This window comes from Ovis canadensis, chromosome 11, assembly GCF_042477335.2.
Source record: "Ovis canadensis isolate MfBH-ARS-UI-01 breed Bighorn chromosome 11, ARS-UI_OviCan_v2, whole genome shotgun sequence".
Taxonomy (NCBI): Eukaryota; Metazoa; Chordata; class Mammalia; order Artiodactyla; family Bovidae; genus Ovis; species Ovis canadensis.
Genome location: NC_091255.1, coordinates 49,663,979 through 49,689,197, shown reverse-complemented (window position 1 = coordinate 49,689,197; position 25,219 = coordinate 49,663,979). Strand labels below are relative to the sequence as shown.

The window sequence follows — 25,219 nt, the reverse complement described above, 5'->3', positions numbered from 1 at the left end:
AATCCATGGCCGGAAACCAAGGCCAGCCTTAGAAATCAGCCAAACTCAACTGAACTGCAGACAAGTGGCCAAGAAATAAATACTTGCTATTGTATGTTGTAAGAGTTTGTGGTTATTTGTTATACAGCAAGAGTTGACTAATTCAACTGTGGTAGCAATGAAAAACTAGTAAACATATCAATTAGTATGAAAAGATTAACCAGATAGTTTTCCATAAATGAAATAACAATAGGGGAGTGCCCAAGTGTTTTGCTGGACTTGATTTTATCTCAACAAACTTTCTGGAAGACTAGGTTAATAATAATCTCAGGTTTATAGACAAAATTAAGTTCTTACAATTTGTCGCTGATGGCCCAGGCAGGATGGCTGCCTCTTTGAGAGTTCATGTGGTTGCACACTGTTTGAGAGCTCCACTACTGGTGTCCCCATAACTAGGGAGAGCCACAGGTGCACCCTACCTCCCCAGGAGACACTGCAGGACCAGCAGTGCTGCACACAATTGTTCCATGGCCCAGAAGAGAAGAGCTGGGAAGCAGGCTTTGGGGGACCCGGTCAACAGGAGAAAGTTCCTGCCCACAAAACTCCAGCACAACAGCCCCAACGTGGACTGCAAGGAAAGGCTGCTGACCAGACAGAGGTGGAGAGTCAGGAAAACCCCCTGGAGACCAACCATCACCCTAGCACATGGAGCAAAGAGGAGTGGCCCTAACTTTAGTTCATCTTTGGCACCACAGACCCAGTCTTACTTTATGGAGAACATGCAGTTTATGTAGTGGGAAAAGCACATGCTAATGTGTAAGCAGAGCCAGATATTTATTTCCCTCAGCATGCACTAGAGAGGACGGGTTTTCCTTCCATAGCTGTGGAGAGTCCAAACACAATCCACAGAGCATCTTCAACCCCAAGCCAAACAGGAGCACAGGTTTGGACTGTCCCTCTGTCTGAAGAACATGAAGGGTACCAAGCCTCACAGTTGAAGGGGATCTTGACTACCTAAAAAAAAAGAAAAAAGAAAAACCCTGCAAAATAAGCTTTAAGACATTTATGATATGCCATATGAGATGCAGTCTCTATTTTGAAATTTTGTTTTATTTTTTATTGAAGTTTAGTTGATTTGCAATATTATATTGGTTTGGGGTGATCAGCATGGTGATTCAATATTTTTATAGATTATACTCAATTACAGGTTGTTGGTTATGGTCCTCTGTATTGTATGATATATCCTTGTTGCTTATCTATTTTATACAAAACAGTTCATATCTCTTAATCCCCTGAAAGGGAAAGTGTTAGTAGCTCAGTAGTGTCCAACTCTTTGTGATCCTATGGACTGTAAGCCTGCCAGGCTCCTCCATCCATGAGATTTTCTAGGCAAGAATACTGGGAGTGAGTTGCCATTTCCTTCTCCAGGGGATCTTCCTGACCCAGGAATCGAACCCAGGTCTCCTTTATTATAGGCAGATTCTTTATTGCCTAAGCTACCAGGGAAGCCCCTAATCCCCTACCCCTAATTTTATTTTGAAATGTTAGGGTGTGCTTCTCCCCAGTTCATGGTAACCCCCACTAGTCCCTGATAGACGTAGTGCTTTCAGGAATAGGACCATCACAGACCACTTTGTGCATGAAGCTGAAATTGAAGGACATGCAAGATATCTCAATAGTTTATTTAAAAATAAGTGGAAATATTTTTAAAGCACTTAAGAATAGTAAAAAGTGAAATTATTCATCTTAAATTGAAGAAAAATCCCATTGGATTTTGTAAGCATGTTTGTTAAAATGTAAGTTTAAGGGTCAGACATACTTGGGATGAACCCAGACTCTTGAGAGCTGTGTTATTCCAATTATTTAAGAACTGTATAACCTTGGGCAAACTAGTTAAACTCGCTGAGGTTCAATTCTTATTCTACAGAGGTAATAATATGTAACTCATTTGACTGCTATGATGACTAACAAGGTAGGTAAAGACACCTATTATAGTCCCTGGACTGTACGTGTGTGTGTATGTGTGTGCATGTGTGTGTATGTGTGTACATGTGTGTATGTGTGTGCATGTGTGTGTATGTGTGTGCATGTATGTGTGAATGCACATGCTCAGTCATGTCTGACTCTTTGAAAACCCATAGACTTAGTCCACCAGGTTCTGCTGTCCATGGAGTTTTCCATGCAAGAATACTGGAGTGGGTTGCCATTTCCTACTCCAGGGGATTTTCCTGAACCAGGGATCAAACACTCCTCTTCTGTGTCTCCTAGTACTCAGTACATATAGTAACTTAAAGCTCTTACATACTGAGAAGAAAAATGAGTGCTCACAGCATCAGCAAATGAGACAATACATCCAGAGGGAACTATTATAAACTGTTCTTAGGGGGAAATGGGTATAAGCTTCCGGTAAGGGCCTAGTGAAGAAATTCCTTGTAAAACTATGATACATTAGTTCAAAGGTGTGTTGAGGCCAAAAATGTCCACAGAATGTAAGTCATAAACAAAAATGCTATTTGTAAGCATCAGAATATACTACCCTTATATCAAATTAAAATGTGACTTTGCCCACAATATTTCATGTAATTCTAGCCACATTATGTCAGAGAACATTTAGTCTGTACAGTAAAAATCAACTAATATTATAAAAGGAGCCAAGAGGGTATCTTGGCATGAGGAATATAGAGAATGAACTTGATATAATTCATATTCATGATATCTTTCATGATGTCATTGAAGCAAAAATAAAACTGATACCCTCATGACAACAACAAAAAGCCTCCTCCTTATAGCTCAAGGGGGTAAATTTAGGACAAATGTCATTTTAAAAGCATTTGATTAGTGATTTGCAAGCTCTTGGCCCTTCTTTTTCCATTTAGTACATGGCTGACAGGACAGGATTCTTTTTTTTTTTTTTCAAATTCAAAGGAAAAGTGTAAATTTACTCCATACATCAGTTCAGTTCAGTTCAGTCACTCAGTCGTGTCCGACTCTTTGCAACCCCATGAATCGCAGCACGCCAGGCCTCCCTGTCCATCACCAACTCCCAGAGTTCACTCAGACTCACGTCTATCGAGTCCGTGATGCCATCCAGCCATCTCATCCTCTGTCGTCCCCTTCTCCTCCTGCCCCCAATCCCTCCCAGCGTCAGAGTCTTTTCCAATGAGTCAACTCTTTGCATGAGGTGGCCAAAGTACTGGAGTTTCAGCTTTAGCATCATTCCTTCCAAAGAAATCCCAGGGTTGATCTCCTTCAGAATGGACTGGTTGGATCTCCTTGCAGTCCAAGGGACTCTCAAGAGTCTTCTCCAACACCACAGTTCAAAAGCATCAATTCTTCAGCGCTCAGCTTTCTTCACAGTCCAACTCTCACATCCATACACGACCACAGGAAAAACCATAGCCTTGACTAGACGGACCTTAGTCGGCAAAGTAATGTCTCTGCTTTTGAATATGCTATCTAGGTTGCTCATAACTTTTCTTCCAAGGAGTAAGCGTCTTTTAATTTCATGGCTGCAGTCACCATCTGCAGTGATTTTGGAGCCCCAAAAAATAAAGTCTGACACTATTTCCACTGTTTCCCCATCTATTTCCCATGGAGTGATGGGACTGGATACCATGATCTTCGTTTTCTGAATGTTGAGCTTTAAGCCAACTTTTTCACTCTCCTCAAGATTTAAATTTATAGAATTCATTATAAAGGGTAAAGTATAGGGTGAAGATACAATTGAAAAACAATAAAAGGAATTAGACAAGTGCATATCTCACAGAGCCACAACGTGCTACCAAGGGAAACCAGACTATACTTTAAGACCTGAGAAAAAGCAGCAACCCCACCCCATCCCAGCTCTAATAAGTCAACCTCTATTGATCCTCTGTGCTGGTGCACAGATCTGACCTAGCAAGCAAGCCCTGAGGCCCTTTTGGATTATCTGTCATTGGGGTAAGTTGTTTCCTCATTCATTTTTAGTTGGGGACTTCCCCGGTGGTTCAGGGGTAAAGAATCTGGGTCGAGAAGATGCCCTGGGGAAGGAAATGGCAATCCACTCCAGAATCCCATAGACAGAGGAGCCTGGCAAGGTCTCCAGCCCATGGGGTCACAAAGAGTCGGACACAACTTAGCGACTAAACAACGGCAGCAATCACTCTAAGTGATCCCTACTTGAGATTGTCAATTATATTCCAGTAAAACTGGGGAAGGAAAAAATACTTACGATATTCTCTCTCCTGCCTGACAACTGTATCATCTGCAGAGCCTGATAAACAGAAAAGTCAGAGTAGACATTGTTTACTGAGGAATGAGGAGACTGGGGCCCCATTAGGTGACCATGGTGAAACCACATGACCCTTTTTATAAAATGAGGAGATATTTGTATAAGTTCTCTGCCATCTCCTCGCAGAATCTATACATGCAATGACAACCCCAAGAAATTACACAGATAAAAATTGCAGTGGATGCTTGATGAGGGTGCTATCGTTAAGCGAGAGGTTGAGTTTGGTTTGGAAGGTGAGGAGGGAAACCACCTGGAGGTGAATGGGAAGACACCAGCAACCAAGGCAGGACCACCCAGGCCCTCCTGGGGAGGAGTGATTAAACCATGTGGCAGCCATCCTGGGTGCCATGTGGCCCTCCTCATATGGAAAACCACAAGCTTGTCTTTCAGTGAGTCATGGAAGGAGACACCTAGGCAACAGGTGACTCCGGGATGCCTGGAGTGCTACTGTGAGCCTGTTAGCTTCATGTGCACGGTTGTAAATACCAGGTCACTGTTTGGGTGGAAATTATGGGAGTCTTTGAAGTCCAGAAATAAAATGCTAACTACAAGGCCAAAGGGTAATTAGATACTAGCATAATTTGGAAAACACATTCTTCTTTATATGGATTAGAATATTTCAAAGGAAATTTCACTAGCTTCAAATCATGTAGCTAGATTTGGTGAATATAAACAAAACAAGAAAACAGAAAATATCTGTGGGGTGTGTGCGTGGATATAGGGGTAGAGGGTTACCAAAACTGATATTAGTCAATGCTAAATCCTCACTTAATTGGCCAGAATATTAACAAGGAATGGCATGAGTCTCTGGGGATCATCAGCTCCTGGCCAGGGTATATAAAGGGCCCCGAGCAAGGGGAAGACACTCACACCTGAGAACACTCAACTCCGCTCACCACCTCAACCCCACTCGGCCCCACACACCACCATGACCGGCTCCTGCTGCGGCCCCACCTTCTCCTCCCTCAGCTGTGGCGGAGGCTGCCTCCAGCCCCGCTACTACCGTGACCCCTGCTGCTGCCGCCCAGTATCCTGCCAGACCACCGTGAGCCGCCCTGTGACCTTCGTGTCCCGCTGCACGCGCCCCATCTGCGAGCCCTGCCGCCGCCCGGTCTGCTGCGACCCCTGCAGCCTGCAGGAGGGCTGCTGCCGCCCCATCACCTGCTGCCCCACGTCGTGCCAGGCCGTGGTCTGCCGCCCCTGCTGCTGGGCCACCACGTGCTGCCAGCCCGTCTCTGTGCAGTCCCCATGCTGCCGCCCCACCAGCTGCCAGCCTGCCCCCTGCCGCACCACCTGCCGCACCTTCAGGACCTCCCCCTGCTGCTGAGACCCCACTTTCCTATAAAGCAACATCCTGCATTTTAAGCATCCACTCTGCATTTTAATTAAGTTGAAAGAAAAATAGACATTTTTTTCATAAGGTGACAATCGTCATTTTATATTTTACCATCTGGATATATAAGCAGATGTCCAATCAAATGTGCAGGTGTCTCCATCAGCAGAAGTCACAACGGATGCTAAAGCCATCTTTAAAAGTCCCCAGAGTGGGTGTTGCAAACCCATTCTGAATTCCAGAGGCTGCTCAAACTCTCCCCTCCATCTTTTGTAATGTGTTGCCTGCTTATTTTTCAATAAACTAATTTTTTTCCTGTAACCCCCCCTGCTACCTGATTCATTCATTAGTGCACGTTTATTAGTGTACACAGATGAGCAAACAATGAAAAGGAAGACAGATGGAGAGGATGAAGGAGACAGGAGAGGGAAAGGAGAGGTACAGGGATCCAGGTACGAGTCTTAACCAGTGGTACAGGACTGTGAGACCAGTCCTCAGACTGCCCACGTGCATAGGAAATCTGAGCACACTAGGTCCTGTGTGGCTTGTCCTTTGCCCACATCTCCAGGTTCATGTCTCAACACTCCCCAACTATGTTTCACTCTAAACAACTCTGAACTTCTCACAGTAGCTGGCACAAGTCACAAAGTTCCCTGTCTTTGCTTTTGTCATGTTCTTCATTTAATCTGGAATATCTTTTCATCTACTCCTTCCCTCCACCGTCTCCATCTACCTAACCCTGAGTCATTTCCAAGATTCAGCTCAGTCCTCTCCAATTGTTCTAAGCCCTCCATCATGTATGGATGTGAGAATTGGACTGTGAAGAAAGCTGAGCGCCAGAGAATTGATGCTTTTGAACTGTGGTGTTGGAGAAGACTCTTGAGAGTCCCTTGGACTGCAAGGAGATCCAACCAGTCCATTCTGAAGGAGATCAGCCCTGGGTGTTCTTTGGAAGGAGTGATGCTAAAGCTGAAACTCCAGTACTTTGGCCACCTCATGCGAAGAGTTGACTCATTGGAAGACTCTGATGCTGGGAGGGATTGGGACAGGAAGAGAAGGGGATGACAGAGGATGAGATGGCATCACCGACTCGATGGACGTGAGTCTGAGTGAACTCCAGGAGTTGGTGATGGACAGGGAGGCCTGGCATGCTGCAGTTCATGGGGTCGCAAAGAGTCGGACACGACTGAGCGACTGAACTGAACTGAAGCCCTCCATCACACAAACACGCATGCATGACATTCATGAACACACATGCACACACCCACAAGCTAGGTTAGGTGCCCGTGAGTTGTGCCAATAACATCCTATACTTCCTTGCCTCTTCACAAGGCACAGTATTGTGATTATCTATTTCTCTACCTCCAATGAAGGAGCCACAATTTGCCTGGTTCCCATTACTGAGGCTGATGTTTAGAATATAGCTGGTAGTCAATTTCTACTTATTGAATCAAAATACATGAGAAGCGAATTGTCTTTATGAAAAGAATTCTAAAAGGTATATATTTACTTAAAGCAAAAAATTCATCAGTTTAACTTAAATTTTCTGACCTCCAGTTTTCCCTGTCTACAAAATGAGAAAATTAATATTTATCAATGTAAATTTCTGGGTAAGTTAAGCAACTTAATGTATATAAAGTGCCTGGCACATAGGAAGCACCCCTACTGTTACCAAACCAATTTAGATCTGCTCGCTCACACACAGTAAAACAAATCTTTTGACACTGCATTGTGGTGAAGAAAAGTACAGAGTTGACTGCAAGGATACCAACATGGAACCAAGCAAGGAGAATTGGCAGCTTGGGCTCAAAAGACCTGAACTCCCCAATGGATCTCAGGGAAGTGTTTTTAAAGACAAGGTGAAGAGGAGGGTCTTAGGGTCCAGGATCAGCTCACACTCAGTTTTCTGATTGGTTGATGGTGAGGTTAGTAGGGTGATATTTTAGGAATCTGCCTTCAACCTTCTGATTCCAATTGGTCTGGGGTCTCTGCGCTTGTGATCAGCATGCAATTAATTTCTTCCGCCTGATGGGGGGTTCAGTGTCTGCAAAACAACTGAAAGGTATGGCTCAGAATAGTATCCTTGACAAGGAACTGAAAGTCCTTGACTTTGTTTTATGGCTGAACTATCATGATTTTATCTTGCTTGACTGTCTTCCTTTGTTTCTGTGTTTTCTCATTTCTTCAATTAAATTTGCTCTTTGGAACTTGGGGGAGGCTTAGGAAGCTAAAGCTTTTCTGCAAACAAAAAGTAGGCAGGGGACATGGGGGCCCCACAGCGTCCTGGCCTGTTTCAATACCATTCATATTTGTTGAACATTTGATCATCGCTATAACAAACAGGCTCAAAAAATGTGCTACTTATTACATATCATGTTATTTTGAGTTGGAAGGCATTCAGGGGAAGACTTTTTTCAGCAGGATAATCCATAACCATTGCCAGAGGCTAATTTTCTAATAAATATAAATGGCACAAAAAAATTCGTCATTAGGTCAGGGCTGTTTCAGGATGAAAGGGCTCTTTAAAGGCTGGTTTACAGTATGTAGGAAAGAGTCCTTGATGGCAGGGTTTATGAATATGAATAGGGGTTTATCATCAGGGGTAATAAGAACTGGGGATATACATGCATTTAATAGTTATACTTTCCCTTTCACCCTAACCCAAAGGAATTAAACACAAAGCTGTAGGAGACTCCAAAAGATTACTTGTTTAGTCTTCCTTAGATTTAAGGAGATAAATACTTAAACCACTTAGAAGAGATATTTTTTTAAATTCCAGAAATAAATCCCACTAGTTCCGTGATCACACAGACCTTTTGTCTTTTCCAAATTAAATATTTTCTCTTTTCAATTAATAATACCTGTATCTTCTGTCTTCTACATTTTTATGGATTTTATAATAAACTTGGATTATGAAGAACATCAGAGACTCTTATTACAGATGAGGAAACTGGGGCTGCTAGGGTTAAAGTGTTTTCTCTAAATTTCAAAATTGACAGGTGGTGGAGGAAGAATTTATATTTTAACTTTTCATTTTATACTGGCATATAGCCAATTAGTAATGTGGTGATAGTTTCAGGTGGATGGCAAAGGGACTCAGACATACATATATACACATCCTTTCTCTCCCAAACTCCCATCCCAACCAGACTGCCACATAGCACTGAGCAGAGTGCCCTTTGGTATACAGTAGGTCCTTGTTGGTTAGCCCTTTTAAATAAAGCAGTGTGTACATTTTGATCCCATACTCCCTATCTCTCCCTGCTATCCTTCCCTCCTGGTAACCATAAGTATTCCATTCTCTAAGTCTGCGAGTCTGTTTCAGTTTTATAAATAAGTTTACTTGTATTATTCCTTTTTAGGTTCTGATATTTCTCTTTCTCTGACTTCTTTGTGTTCCCCACCCTCCTCCTGCCCTTTTTCCCTCAATCTTCCCCATTCCCATCTCTGACACTTATGATTGGAGGCTATTTTAAGGATCATTTTGGAGAACACAGAATGCATTTTCTATTTTCAGAACTTGAAAAATGTCCCAACATCCAGGGCCCCCAAATTAGTTTCTAAAAAAAACATAACTCATGACACTCATACCAAAACACAACTCATGAAACTACTGAGATGAGGGCATGGCTTTTTCTGACCATCAGAAAATGTCATCATCACTACATGCTTTTTCAATCCAACTAAAAAATCCCAAAATTTATCACCACCTTGGATAATGTTTACTTGTTTCCACTCTAACGATTATGCTCTTGCAGAGCATCTGGAATTTGCACAATGTAACTAAAAAAGCCCATGAGATAAAGGCCAGGGACACATCCCTTTTCTAACAAACTTAGGTCCATTAGTGTGCTATAGCAAGGGAGACCACACGGCATTAGGAACACAGGACATCCCACCAAGGGAAGGTAAAGGTTTTTTATAGGGTTTAGAGGAATGGGAGAATTTAGGTAAAATTACATGAAATGGTAGGTTCAAAGCAAAATGTGGCTTTGTGTAAAAGAATTAACAGCAGCACTGGGCAGTGAAATGGACTTAATGTCTCCTTTCTCTGGAAACCACATAGTTAAGACAACTGCGGAATGTGATATCTGAAAATCTCGTTATCTGATTCTCTGCCCCCTGGATTGGATATTGAGACTGCTTTTGTGTTAAGGTGATTAAGGTCCTATCCAAGCAATAGTGGGATGTCCCCTTATTACTTGGGATTCCCAGGTGGCTCAGTGGTAAACAATTCGTCTGCCAAGGCAGAAGATGCAAGAGAAACAGATTCCAGCCATGAGTCAGGAAGATCTCCTGGAGTAGGGAATGGCAACCCACTTCAGTATTCTTGCCTGTAAAACTCCACGGACAGAAGAGCCTGACAGGCTACAGTCCATGGGGCCACAGAGAGTCAGACATGAATAAGCATAGCACAGCCCTTGTTACTATTATTACTTCAAATAGCAAAGTTTCTGACAGTCCATGATCACAGAACACAAGATTTCTTAGGACTATGTCCATTTGTCAGTTAAAATAAGCAATGCATTTACAGACGTATTCCTATTCCTAATGTTTGAATCTCTGTATATATTCTAAGGGCTTCCCTGGAATCCCTTAGGTAAAGAATCTGCCTGCCAATGCAGGAGGTGTGGGAGACTCAGGTTTGATTCTTGGGTGGGGAAGATTCCCTGGAGGAGGAAATGGCAACCCATTCCACTAGTCTTCCCTGGGAAATCCCATGGACAGAAGAGCCTGCTGGGCTACAGTTCATAGCATCGCAAAAGAGTTGGTCACAATTTAGTGACTAAACAAACAACAATATATTCTAAGCCAAATAACAATATGCTAAAATAAACCATAAATTAAGCAAGTTCTTTTTTTATTTCCTTATATGAGACAGAAGTTTTGATTACTACTACTACCTGTTCACTCTTTTAAAATGACTCAGAGTTGGAAAAAGACCAGAAGTTATGCATCAGTGTTTGTGCTCAAAAGATGCTGTGCAGTATTGCTGAAGCTTTGCCACTCTTTTACCTCTACTTCTCTGGAGAAATCATTTCACCAATTTGGCTTTCCACAAATTGGGATAAACTATCATGGATCAGAAACTCAAAGGCCTTTAAGAACCAGAATTATGGTGGACCAAAGTGTGTCAATTGCCTCAGCAACCTTTGTTCAATGTTATCTTTTTTTAGCATTTATTTATTTATTGTCACATTTTTTGAAGTATAGTTGGTTTACAATGCTATGCCAATAGAAAAGAGTACAGTGTTATTTTTAACCTTTTTTCCAATTTACGTTTATTTTCTGTACCCCCATTTTTCTCAGCTGAGACTGAAAAAGACAAAACAATTTTATCAGTCACCAGCTCACTTACTTCCCTTTGTCATTTTTTAAATTATTATTTTTTTTGGCTGTACCATGTGTCATCTGGGATTTTCTTTCCCCAACCAGGGATGGAACCTATGCCCCCTGCAGCGGAAGCACAGAGTCTTAACCACTGGACCACCAGGGAAGTCCCTCCCCTTGTCTTTCTTAGAAGCCCACCTTCACACTTGATGTGTAAGCAAGCAAAATCCTCAGCCAACAAACCAAAGCATCTACAACAGAAAGATAATTAGTCCCTTTATAAATATTTTAATGTGTGTTGAAGAACTCGGTGTAAGTGCTTATGTCACGCCTAGGAAGCAAGAAATATTCCAATTTCGGTGTTATTTCTAAGACTCAAGAAGGAATACTCAGAAGGGCATAATATGAATAAAATCTTTACTTCTTTGGCCTTACTGTTGCATGAAAAGTTTGTCTCCTTTAATTGGTTTCCTTGCCTTTGTCTTGCCTTTCTAAAATTTGCAATTACTCTGTGATAAGAAACTACAGTATAGCACTGTTTACTTAGCAAGGGTCCTGTATGTTGCTATGAAGTGATAGGCCAATTCAGGCCTCGAAACAGCATTACTTGAGTGACTTAGGTGGTGATTTCCTGATAAACAAGGTGAAATAACACATTATTTTGCAGAAGCACAGACTGGGCCATTTGCTCCATTGCAGAAGCAGTACACGTCACCTTTTTAGTTTGTGTAAAACCAAAACCAAGCCATTTTGGTTTTCCAGAAACTCATCCTTCATTTCAGTGTCAATCAGAAACCAGGCTTATGACTCATGACCCTTATGATCCCATGCTTAGTCATGGATGATGAACAGAGGAAAGTGGGAGGGTGCCAACACTGGACTCCTCCAACTTTCAGCTCGTCTGTCGCATGACATGGTCTAGAAGGATTAGCTGTTCAACGAGTAATTTTTCAGATGATGCAAATCATCAAGTATTCATTTCAAGGAGAAAAGCAGACAGGAAGAAAGAAAAGCACCTATCAGTGATGCTGGTATTGCTGCCTCAGCAGTTGAATCCACCAATCTGGGGTTTTCATTTCAATGGGCAACCACAACTCCAGGAAACAACAGCTTCTCATGGGGATCATCAGCTCCTGTCCAGGGTATATAAAGGGCCCCAAGCAGGGGGAAGACACTCACACCCGAGAACACTCAACTCCTCTCACCACCTCAGCCCCACTCGGCCCCACACACCACCATGACCGGCTCCTGCTGCGGCCCCACCTTCTCCTCCCTCAGCTGTGGCGGAGGCTGCCTCCAGCCCTGCTGCTACCGCGACCCCTGCTGCTGCCGCCCAGTGTCCAGCCAGACCACCGTGAGCCGCCCCGTGACCTTCGTGTCCCGCTGCACGCGCCCCATCTGCGAGCCCTGCCGCCGCCCGGTCTGCTGCGACCCCTGCAGCCTGCAGGAGGGCTGCTGCCGCCCCATCACCTGCTGCCCCACGTCGTGCCAGGCCGTGGTCTGCCGCCCCTGCTGCTGGGCCACCACGTGCTGCCAGCCCGTCTCTGTGCAGTCCCCGTGCTGCCGCCCCACCAGCTGCCAGCCGGCCCTCTGCCGCACCACCTGCCGCACCTTCAGGACCTCCCCCTGCTGCTGAGCAGCGCTGCAGGATATCACCCCAGGTATTCAGAAACATGTGCCAGCCCTTCAGATCAGATGCGAGACACTACTTTTGAAACCCACGTGCCTGCAACAATTAACTGAGCAGTAACTCTTGATCCATTTTCCCACATAAATATGTACCTAAATCTGGCCTTCTTTGACAGTCTTTAGAAAAATTCCAGCTTTCAGGATTTGAATTCTTGGCTTTAAAAAATGAATAAACAAAGATTAAAATTGCTCTTGAATAGAGCCCTAGTCCACTGACTCATCATCACTTCTCTACTATTTCAAGATGAGATATTTTTCTAGGACAATATTACATTTATCCTGGGGCTTTGCATGGTAAAATAATAAATTTTTATTTCTCAGAAGCAAATGTGTTTCTTTAATGTTTATTAATCTTCAAAAGTTCATTTTTTAGCTTATGTTATACTATGGGGGGTCAGAAGTAACAAGTGAAGAAAGATTTTCCAAGGGCCATTTATTTTTTAATTTTAGGAACAATTCATGAACAAGGTCTCTAATTTTAATAGCAATCCAAATACTTTAGAACCTCTTACATGGACCACCTTCATATTTCAAGTCAAAGTTTTCATTCATGCTGAGGAAGTGCAGAGTTGACAGGAAGTCTCTCTGATCCCAAACTTGACTAATGAATCATTCTCACATCTGTGATAAGGGGGAGGAAACCTAAGTCCTAAATATTCATTGGAAGGACTGATGCTGAAACTTGAGCTCCAGTGTTTTGACCACCTGGTGCAAAGAGCTGATTCATTGGAAAAGATCCTGATGCTGAGAGAGAGACTGAAGGCAAAAGGACAAAAGGGCAGCAGAGGATGAGCAGTTAGGTAGTATCGCTGACTCAATGGACGTGAATTTGAGCAAACTCTGGGAAATAGTGAAGGACAGAGTAGCCTGGCGTGCTGCAGTCCATGGGTTCACAGAGTGAGACACAACTTGGTGACGGAACAACAACCACCTAAGTCAGAATCCCATTTGTTCCCTGACCTAGAAAACTGCAATGAATTGATACCTAGAATTCCTAACCACTGAAATGCCTGTCCTAGAAGAGCCAGTATGCCATATTTTCCAGAATCCCTCCAGCCAAGGAAGGAGAAATGTAGCTTGGCTAGAACCATTTCTAATTTAGAACTCTAACCAATTTTACTATGCAAACCATGCTAATGTATTTGAAAAAATAACATTAATCCACAGTAGATATGTTTTTGTGGCTTTTACATACTTGTAGGCTGGTCAGGAGACTAGCCACTATTGTTATCCTGAGAAATAATGTACTGACTTCCTGACATCTGATCTTAAAGAGTTTTTGGAATGTGCTGTTTACACACCTGGTCTCATCTACCTGCCCAGCTACAGAAATCAGGCAAGGAAATCTTTGTGAAGACCCAGAACTTGACTGACTTTCTTTACTGCTGGATTCCCATTGACCAGCACAATACTTGACACATAGTATATGATCAGAAATTAGCTACTACATAATTGAATGAAAAAATTCGAAGGGGTTGGAAGACCGAAATATTTCATTACACCCCAGTTCTCTTCTCAGGCTGGACATGTGCATTCTTACAGTCAAACAATAAGCCACCGCTTGAAGAGAAGTAGTTTTCTTGGAATAAAGTTTTCTCAACAAGTAGCTCATTATTTTTAAAACCTTTACATTGTCAGTATGTACAATGGAATTTCCTCTTAATTAAGTTTGACACTTTTGTTGTTGTTTAGTCGCCAAGTCATGTCCAACTCTTTGTGACCCCATGGACTACAGCACGCTAGATTTCCCCGTCCTTCAATACCTCCCGGAGTTTGCTCAAATTCATGTCCGTTGAGCCAGTGATGCTACTTAACTCTCTCATCCCCTGCCTCCCTCTTCTCTCTCTTCTCCTTTTGCTTCCAATCTTTCCCTAGCATCAGGGTCTTTTCCAGTGAGTCAGCTGTTTGCATCAGGTGGTCAAAGTATCTGACAGTTTACTGGTTGACAGTTCAAACATCCAATTTCTGTCTATATATTCTTGATCATTGTTTTTTGTTAATAATTTTAAAAACTATTTTCTTTAATTCTCTCACTACACTTTGTTTTCCTTTTGTCAGAATTTTCCTCCTTAGCCTTCTAGAGACTTGCTCATCTTGTAGCATTTTCTCAGATGTAGAATGTTCTGTTTGATCCCAAGCTCATCATTATTATTGGATCATGTTTGTTGCACTGTAACACCACACCCTGGTCAGCCACAGTGGCTGGTGCAGGTCTGGATAAGCCTGCAAGGGATTCTGTGGACAGAATGCTTGAAAAGAAGGCTTAAATTGCAGCCTTCAGTCACAGATCTAGAACAGACTTAATTGTAAAGCACAGGTCAGAACCAAGCACATCCAGAGACAGAGGGGGAAAAAAAAACCTGCTGAGTGACATGATTTTCCTGCAGACCCTGACAATTTGAAATAATTGAAAATCACAAGGGGTCTGTAAGCAGAAGGAAGCCTTCTGAATGAGGAGACACTGAAGCAAGAGACAGTGGGGTAAAGGCAAGGTGGGCTTGAGACCACCTAGGGCTGTGGGACCTATACCTGGAAGGGTTCATCGTGCTGGCAGGCTGCTACCTTCATCTAGATGGTGGTTCTGTTTATAGCGCCTCAGGACCACTCAACTATGTCCAACTTTAATACTTTGTCCTTAAAGTGTGCTTTGGAATTCCGAGAAGGCTCTGAGGGGGATAATTCCTCACATTCCTGAGGATACTGATTAAGACATAGAGTTCTTCCAGATGACTCTCAAAATTAGCCATTTCACACACAACAACAATTTTAAAAATAATTTGTCATTAAAATTCCTAAATAAAGCAGACATTCCTTATTGACAGGGAATGAAGTTTCCACAATTTCATTCTTCAACTCCTTAGGCTTCCAATGTTGCCATAGATTGGAATAAATAATAACTGTTGGAATAACTACTGGCTCCAACACTAGCAGATGACTTTAGGCAAGTCACTTATCTGGCGTTATGCGTAAACTAAGAGATACAACAACAACTACCGCATAGGATTTCTTTTTATTGAAGTATAGTTAATTTACAATGTTCTATCATTTTCAAGTGTACAGCAAAGTGGTCCAATTATACATTTATATAGATACATATTCTTTTTCAGATTACTTTCCTTTATAATTTATTGCAAGATATTAAGCATAGTTCCCTGTGCTATACAGTAGGCCCTTGCTGTTTACATATTTTATATAGAGTATTGTGTATATGTCAGTCCCAAACTCCTAATTTGTCCTCCTCTGCCTGCTATCCAGGCTTTCCCAGATGATGCTAGTGGTAAAGAACCCATCTGCCAATGCAGGGGACATAAGAGAGGAAGGTTCAATCCCTGCATCAGGGAGGATCCCCAAGGAGGGCATGGTAACCTACTCCAGTATTCTTGCCTGGGAAATACCATGGACAGAGGAGCCTGGCAGGCTACAGTCCATAGGGTCACAAAAAGTCAGACACAACTGAAGCAATTTAGCACAGTATAACACAGCACCCGCTATCCCCTTTGGTAACCATAAGTTTGTTCTCTAGTATCATAAGATATTTTGAAGAATAAATTAATCCATTTATTTCTTTTAGTATAATGCTTAGAATGTGGTTAGAATGCAATAATTCTGGCTATCACAAAAATTACATGAAATTTACCATGATTTGGAAAGATACAACTAATAGAAATTAATTAACATGGACCTAAGACCAAAAAAGCTTAACACATAACAACAGTAGAATGGTGCTTTCCAGAAGCTGGGTTTATATTCCACATTTTACATATAAGATACCAGATAACTGACTTGACTACAGTCCTTTAGCTAGGACCAATATTTGTGTTGGAAACAATATTTATGGGATGTCAGGGGGGAAAGGGGAGATTTTTTTAAAGTTACACTGAAGATTTCCAGGGGCTGGGGAGAGAGGGTCATGGGGAGCCATTGTTTAATGGGTACAGGATTTCAGTTTTGCAAGATGAAAGAGTTCTGGTGATGAATAGTGCTAATGGTGGCAAAACAATGTGGGTGTACTTAATGCCACTCAACTGTACACACACAAAAAATGATTAAAACAGTAAATTTTATGTTCTGTGTATTTTAGCACTAAAAAACTTGGGGGAAAAACTACTGATGACAGAGTTTTACTAAGATGCATTGCTGTAGCTCCAAAATGTAGACAGAAAACTTCTTCTTTTGCTGACAAACAAAATATCTCTATAGTATTTTTCTGAACTTGCTTTACCCAGGAAGCTTAACAGTGTTAAAGGACACTCATAAGTTGGGGAATCCAATTCCACTATTAGTAAGAGCATGACAACCAGTCTCATGTTATCAAAACATCAACTGGCAAAAGCATCACCGAATTATGATGATAATTGGACACTTTGAAGTCAGTGTCATTAAATTCATACTTGAACCGTAAATAGAAAAATATAATGAGTCTTCATTAAATAAGGAAAACAGTCTTTTATGAGCACTTGAGCATCTGGAAAAAATGTCCAGGGAACTTACTAAACTTACCAGGGCTATTTCAGAAGGAATAAACAAATACAAGGAAATGATTATGTGTCGTGGGGGCCATCAGCTCCTGGCCAGGGTATATAAAGGGCCCAGAGCAGGAGGAAGACACTCACACCTGAGAACACTCAACTCCTCTCACCACCTCAGCCCCACTCGGCCCCACACACCACCATGACCGGCTCCTGCTGCGGCCCCACCTTCTCCTCCCTCAGCTGTGGCGGAGGCTGCCTCCAGCCCCGCTACTACCGCGACCCCTGCTGCTGCCGCCCAGTGTCCAGCCAGACCACCGTGAGCCGCCCCGTGACCTTCGTGTCCCGCTGCACGCGCCCCATCTGCGAGCCCTGCCGCCGCCCGGTCTGCTGCGACCCCTGCAGCCTGCAGGAGGGCTGCTGCCGCCCCATCACCTGCTGCCCCACGTCGTGCCAGGCCGTGGTCTGCCGCCCCTGCTGCTGGGCCACCACGTGCTGCCAGCCCGTCTCTGTGCAGTCCCCGTGCTGCCGCCCCACCAGCTGCCAGCCGGCCCCCTGCCGCACCACCTGCCGCACCTTCAGGACCTCCCGCTGCTGCTGAGCAGTGCTTCCTGGGCGCTCATCATCACTAAGTAGAGGGCGGGGTCTGTCCTGTTGTCCCACAGCTTCACAGCAGAAACACCTCTTTTCTTGAGAAGCCCATTCTTCCTCTCTTCAAACTAGGCGGCACCCTTTTCAAACTAATTACTGATGAAAACTATCCTGTCCTCCCAAGACCCCTGCTCACTCCTATATTGTGTTGCTGGTTCTCTAATAAACGTAACACTTTGGGCATAGAAATCATGGTCTCTGTGATATTTCCTTTCATTAGATTCTGTCTCTATTTTCCAGAGAAATCCAAAGCAAGACAGGAAATAACCCTCTTGTTGTTCTCTAAAATAACTGAAATCTGGGCAGTTTCCTCATTATCGTTGTAAATGGCATTTATAGGACACAGTAGCTGATTATAAAGACAAAAACAGCTATATCTCCAAGTCACCAATGCCCACAGTTCAGACAGGTAGGTACCAAACACCTGAGAAATGGTCTTCAGTAGTGACCAGTAAGGAGTCTACATCAGGTTACCACTTACATTCCCAGTCTGAGTATTCATTCACGGAAATGACACCTGTTAAAATCCCATGGACAGAGGACCCTGGTAGGCTGCAGTCCATGGGGTCGTGAAGAGTCAGATACAACTGAGCGACTTCACTTTCACTTTTCACTTTCATGCATTGGAGAAGGAAATGGCAACCCACTTCAGTGTTCTTGCCTGGAGAATCCCAGGGACGGGGGGAGCCTGGTGGGCTGCCATCTATGGGGACACACAGAGTCGGACACAACTGAAGCGACTTAGCAGCAGCAGCAGCAGCAATGGCATAAAGTAAGGTCCACTTTCAATATGTACCAATAAAAATTGTTGAAAATTGCTAGCTGTTTTTGATTACATGTATAATTGCTTTTCTCCTTTTGTATAGCAACTGAGAATTGAGAATTCAAGACAGTATTTTTCATGTTAAAATTTGCTCATAATGTGGTTGTTGAATGATACTGTTAAATAAAGCCCTAGCATTCATTATGCAAAATATGTTGTCCATCATCACTAAGAATCTGACTAAATTTTACGCCTTTTCTTTTATGATTGTTTTTTAGGACCTCCCTCTGTTGCATGGGCTGTGGGACTCTCACACATTGTGATAGTTAGCGTGACAATCCACAATTCTGACACACGTTCTTCTCATCAGTTCTATAGTAGCCTGGCTCCCCTTTACAGAGATTGGTGCTCAAATAGAGGGAATGATAATATCTTCCTTCAAGATATTTTTATTTTACATGATTAATGAAATCCCCCACTGAATAATCCTATTTAATATGTATTTTCTGGTGACAGAGCAGAGAACTGGCTACTTAGCACTTCAAACACCATTCATCTTTGTTCTAAATTCAAAATTTAGAGCTTATAAAGCACCACTGAAACAATACCTATTAAAATATATTTATTAACTCAACAAATATAAGACACTAAGTGCCAGGCACTGTTCTTAGTGCTTGACAAAATTATTAGCTCATTTAACCTTCACAACAACCTTAATTACACATCTATTATTATCCCATATGGCCCAAAGACACATAGTAAGTTGCAAAGTTTTCAATGAGTGTTGTCTGGTTTTAGAATAAGTGGCATCAGAAAATAGCACATAACTTGCCACCAGTGTCAAATCACAGAGCTCAGTGGCATGAATTATTCACACATGACCCATATTTTCTCTGCCAGGAAATGAAACTTGGGTGTGTGGTAGAATGCGTATCCTCAACTGAAAACACTGGAATTACTTACTGAAGGGCTCATGGCCTCTCATTCTTTGTATATCTTTATAAAAGAAAGAAAAAAGTCATCTTAGAACAGTTTGGATCAGAAGTGTTTAGAGTAGAGACATGAGTCTTCTTACCTGAGATTGTCCTCTGAAGAGGTTCTCCATGCCCAAAATGTGACCATTATGAAGACACCTCACCCCTAGCAAGAGGAAAAACTGATTGTTAGACAATGTGCCTTGAGAAGAATCTAGCATAAGCAATAAAAGCAAAAATTAGCAGACGGGACTACATCAAACTAAAAAGTTTCTATGGAACGAAAGAAGCAAACTACAAATGAAAAGGCAACCCACCAAATGGGAGAAACTACTTGCAAACTGTGTATCTGATAAGCAGTTAATATCCACAAAACACAAGGAACTCCTGCAACTAAATAGCAACAGACCAAAACAAAAGACAGCAGAAAACCAATCCACTTAAAAAATAAGCAGAGGATTTGTAAACATTTTTTCAAAGAAGGCATATAGATGGTCAACAGTACATGTTGAAAAGATGTTCAACAATGCTAATCACCAGGGAAATGCAAATCAAAACCACAATGTGATATCACCTCACGCCTGTTAGAATGGATATTATCAAAAAGACAAGAGATAACAAATACTAGTGTGATGATGTAGAGAAAAGGGAACCTTGGTACACTGTTATTTGGGAGGGGGGTGTAAATTGCTACAGCTACTATGGAAAACAGTTTGGAGGTTCTTCAAAAAACTGAAAATAGAACTACTCTATGATCCAGCAATTCCACTTCTTGGTATACATCCAAAGAAGATGAAATCACTATCTCAAAGAGATTTCCACATGTTCACAAGAGTAATTTACAATAGCTAAGACATTGAGACAACCAAATGTCCAACAGATGAATGACTAAATAAAATTAGTTGTTAATTAGGCTAAATTATATATATATATATAATAGCCACAAAAAGAAGGAAATCCTGCCTTTTGTGATAACAGGGGTGAAACTTAAAGGCATAATGCTGAATGAAATAAGTTGGACATGAGAAAAGCATATATTGTAATGATTTCACTTATACATGGAATTAAAACCATCAGACTCAAAGAAACCTAGAGTAGAAAAGTAGTTACCAAGGGCTGAGGGGTAGAAGAAATGAGGAGATTTGGGTCAAAAGGCACAAACTTTCACTTATGAGATGAATAAATTCCAAGGATCTAATGTACAGCATGGTGACTATAGTTAACAATACTATGATTGACCCTTGAACTACTCTGGGGTTAGGGGCACTGACTCTGCACAGTCAAAATCCAAGTACAACTTATATTCTGCCCTCCATATCCGAGACTTCATATCTGTGGTTCCTCTGTACTTGCAGTTCCTCCATATCCATGATGAAACCAACCACAGGTCATATGTCACTGTAGCATTTATGACTGAAAAAGATTTCCATATAAACAGACCTATGCAGTTCAAACCTGTGTTGTTCAAGAGTCAACTGTATACTGTATACTTGAAAGATACTCTGAGAGTAGAGCTTTAATATCCTCATCATAACAACAACAAAATGACAATTAGGTAAGGGAAAGAATGTTAACTAGCCTTACTGTGGTAAACATTTTGCAATATAGACATATATCAAATCATCACAACATGCACCTTAAAATTACAGAGCTATATGTCAGTTAAGTTCTGTCGCTCAGTCATGTCGGACTCTTTGTGACCCCATGAACTGCAACACACCAGGCTTCCCTGTCCATCACCAACTCCCAGAGCTTACTCAAACTCCTGTCCATCAAGTTGGTGATTCCATCCAACCATCTCACCCTCTGTTGTCCCCATCTCCTCCTGCTTTCAATCTTTCCCAGCATCAGGGTCTTTTCCAAAGAGTTAGTTCTTTGCATCAGGTAGCCAAAGGTTTGGAGCTTCAGCTTCAGCTTCATCAACAGTCCTTCCAGTGAATATTCAGGACTGATTTCCTTTAGGATTGAGTGGTTTGATCTCCCTGCAGTCTAAGGGACTCTCAAGAGCCTTCTCCAATACCACAGTTCAAAAGCATCAATTGTTCAGTGCTCAGCTTTCTTTATGGTCCAACTCCTACATCCATACATGACTACTGGGAAAACCATGGCTTTGACTAGATGGACCTTTATCAGCAAAGTAATGTCTCTGCTGTTTAGGGTGATCATAGCTTTTCTTCCAAGGAGCAAGTGTCTTTTAATTTCATGGTTACAGTCACCATCTGCAGTGATTTTGGAGCCCAAGAAAATGAAGCTTCTCACTGTTTCCATTGTTTCCCCATCTATTTGCCATGAACTGATGGGACCAGATGCCGTGATCTTCGTTTATTGAATGCTGAGTTTTAAGCCAGGTTTTTCACTCTTCTCTTTACTTTCACCAAGAGGTTCTTTAGTTCCTCTTCACTTTCTGCCACGAGGGTGGTGTCATCTGCATATCTGAGGTTATTGATATTTCTCCCAGCAATCTTGATTCCAGCTTGTGCTTCATCCAGTCCAACATTTTACACGATGTACTCTGCATATAAGTTAAATAGGCAAGATGACAATATATTGTGTTGACGTACTTCTTTTCCAGTTTTGAACCAGTCCATTGTTCCATGCCTGGTTCTGTTTCTTTCTTCTTCTTCTTTTTTTTTTTTTTTTTTTGATGGATAATTGCTTTACAGAATTTTGCTCTTTTCTGTCAAACCTCAACATGAATCAGCCATAGGGATACATATATTCCCTCCCTTTTGAAACTCCCTCCCATCTCCCTACCCATCCCACCCCTCTAGGTTTTTGACCTGCATAAAGATTTCTCAGGAGTCAGGTAGGAGGTCTGGTATTCCCATCTCTTTAAGATTTTTCCACAGTTTGTTGTGATCCACACAGTCAGTCAAACCTAGGCAATCAATGAAGCAGAAGTAGATGTTTTTCTGGAATTCTCTTTTTTTTTTTCTATGATCCAATGGATGTTGGCATTTTGATCTCTCGTTCCTAAGCCTTTTCTAAATCCAGCTTGAACATCTGGAAGTTCTCGATTCATCTACTATTGACGCATAGCTCAGAGGATTTTCAGCATTACTTTGCTAGCGTGTGAGATGAGTGCAATTCTGCTGTAATTTGAACATTCTTTGACATTGTCCTTTTTTGGGATTGGAATGAAAACTGACCTTTTCCAATCCTGTGACCACTGCTGAGTTTTCCAAATTTGCTGACATATTGAGTACAGCACTTTTGGGACTTGAAATAGCTCAACTGAAATTCCATCACCCCCACGAATAGTGATGCTTCCTAAGGCCCACTTGACTCCACCTTCCAGGATGTCTGGCTCTAGGTGAGTGTTTACACCATCATGGTTATCTGGGTCATTAAGATCTTTTTTGTATAGTCCTTCTGTGTATTCTTGTCACCTTTTCTTAATATCTTCTGCTTCTGTTTCTGTCCATTATTGTGCCCATCTTTGCATGAAATGTTCCCTTGGTATCTCTAATTTTCCTGAAGAGATCTCTAGTTTTTCCCATTCTGTTGTTTTCTTCTGTTTCTTTGCACTGATCTCTTAGGAAGGCTTTCTTATCTCTCTTTGCTCTTCTTTGGAACTCTGTATTCAGTTGGATATATTTTTTCTTTTTCTCCTTTGCCTTTCATTTCTCTTCTTTTCTCAGCTATTTGTAAGGCCTCCTCCAACAACCATTTTGCCTATGGCAAGTAGATCAAGAAACAATGGAAACAGTGACAGACGTTATCTTCATGGGCACCCAAATCACAGCTGATGGTGACTGCTGCTGCTGCTAAGTCGCTTCAGTCGTGTCCAACTCTGTGCAACCCCATAGACGGCAACCCACCAGGCTCCACCATCCTTGGGATTCTCCAGGCAAGAATACTGGAGTGAGTTGCCATTTCCTTCTCCAATGCGTGAAACTGAAGGCACTCAGTTGTGTCTGACTCTTCGCGACCCCATGGACTGCAGCCTACCAGGCTCCTCCGTCCATGGGATTTTCCAGGCAAGAGTACTGGAGTGGGGGCAACCATGAAATTAAAAGATGCTTGCTCCTTGGAAGAAAAGCTATGACAAACCTAGATAGCATATTGAAAAGCAGAGACTTTACTTTGCCAACAAAGGTCTGTCTAATCAAAGCTATGGTTTTTCTAGTAGTCATGTCTGGATGTGCGAGTTGGACCATAAAAGAAGCTGAGCGCCAAAGAATTGATGCTTTTTAAAACTGTGGTGTTGGGGAAGGCTCTTGGGGGTTCCTTGGACTGCAGGGAGATCAAACCACTCAATCCTAAAGGACATCAATCCTGAATGTTCATTGGAAGGACTGATGTTGAAGTTGAAGCTCCAATACTTTGGCTACCTGATGTGAAGAAGTGACTCTTTGGAAAAGATCCTGATGTTGGGAAAGATTGAAGGCAGGAGGAGATGGGGATGACAGAGGGTGAGATGGTTGGATGGAATCACCAAATGATGGACATGAGTTTGAGCAAGCTTGGGAGTTAATGATGGACAGGGAAGCCTGGTGTGCTGCTGTCCATGGGGTTGCAAAGAATTGGACATGACTGAGTGAACTGAACTGCTGATTTCTTTTTCTTGGGGATGCTTTTGATCACAGCCTCCTGTACAATGCTATGAACCGCCATCCATAGTTCTTCAGGCACTCTGTCCATCAGATCTAATCCCTTGAATTTATTGTCACTTCCACTGTATGTAAGGGATTTGATTTAGGTCATACCTGAATGGTCTGGTGGTTTTCCCTACTTCTTCAATTTCAGTCTGAATTTTGCCATAAGGAGTTAATGATTCGAGCCACAGTCAGCTCCCAGTCTTGTTTTTGCTGACTGTATAGAGCTTCTCCATCTTCAGCTGCAAAGAACATAATTAATCTGATTTTGGTATTGACCATCTGGTGATGTCCATGGATAGAGTCATTTCTTGTGTTGTTGGAAGAGGGTGTTTGCTACAACCAGTGCATTCTCTCGGCAAAACTCCGTTAGTCTTTGCCTTGCTTCATTTTGTACTCCGAGGCCAAACTTGCCTGTTACTCCAGGTATTCTTGACCTCCTCCTTTTGCATTCCAGTCCCCTATGATGAAAAGGACATCCTTTTTTGGTATCTCAGTAAAGTTGGAGTGGGGGGAAGGGAAAAAAGAACAGAATAACAAGTTTCTTTCTAGGCTCTGGTTATGGCTTTGAAGAAATCCTGAGTGTACATGGACAACCAAATGTAAGCAAGAGAGTTGAGGATCTACTTCAATGAGATTGCGCTTGGCTTTCTCCCAAATGTGACTGTATGTTCGGTCAATTTACATTCCTTTTAAAGTTTTGAAATTATGTTTGAAACTCCATTTTGGGAGCCTTAGTTCTTGAGGCCTGAGTCACTTTCTTTTGAATGATGGAAATGATACTAAAGTGATCCAATACCTTGTCTGGTGAATCATAGGAAGAGTAAAGCTGAAAAATAATGAGGATGTTTCCCCCATGCAATTCCTCAACTGCCATGGCAATGATTCCTGAAGAAGCATGCCCATTAATCACATTTCAGACTGTGTCGTCACAGAACAGCTGCATAGTCTCCCAGCCCACCACCTCTGAACAGTGTATCAATATGCACACAATGTTTATGGGAAAAAACTTCTTTTAAATTAATTTTTATTGGAGTATAGCTGCTTTACAATGTTGTGTTAGTTTCTGTTGTACAGCAAAGCGAGTCAACCATATGTATACATATATCCCCTCTTTATTGGATTTTCTTCCCATATGTTATCACAGAACACTAAGTAGAGT

General features: G+C 42.1%; 3 protein-coding genes across 3 annotated transcripts; all 3 read left to right on the top strand.

Moving 5' to 3' along the window:
* The first annotated feature begins 5,177 nt into the window (after positions 1-5,177).
* Positions 5,178-5,576, top strand: LOC138414715 (keratin, high-sulfur matrix protein, IIIA3). The gene has a single exon (XM_069542443.1). It carries the CDS (start codon positions 5,178-5,180, stop codon positions 5,574-5,576), a length of 399 nt encoding a protein of 132 aa, XP_069398544.1.
* A 6,574-nt stretch (positions 5,577-12,150) lies between these two features.
* LOC138414714 (keratin, high-sulfur matrix protein, IIIA3A) lies at positions 12,151-12,549 on the top strand. Its single transcript, XM_069542442.1, has one exon. The coding sequence runs from the start codon at positions 12,151-12,153 to the stop codon at positions 12,547-12,549; it is 399 nt and encodes a 132-aa protein (XP_069398543.1).
* Positions 12,550-17,273: 4,724 nt separating this feature from the next.
* Positions 17,274-17,672, top strand: LOC138414713 (keratin, high-sulfur matrix protein, IIIA3-like). Its single transcript, XM_069542441.1, has one exon. The coding sequence runs from the start codon at positions 17,274-17,276 to the stop codon at positions 17,670-17,672; it is 399 nt and encodes a 132-aa protein (XP_069398542.1).
* The last annotated feature ends 7,547 nt before the right edge of the window (positions 17,673-25,219 follow it).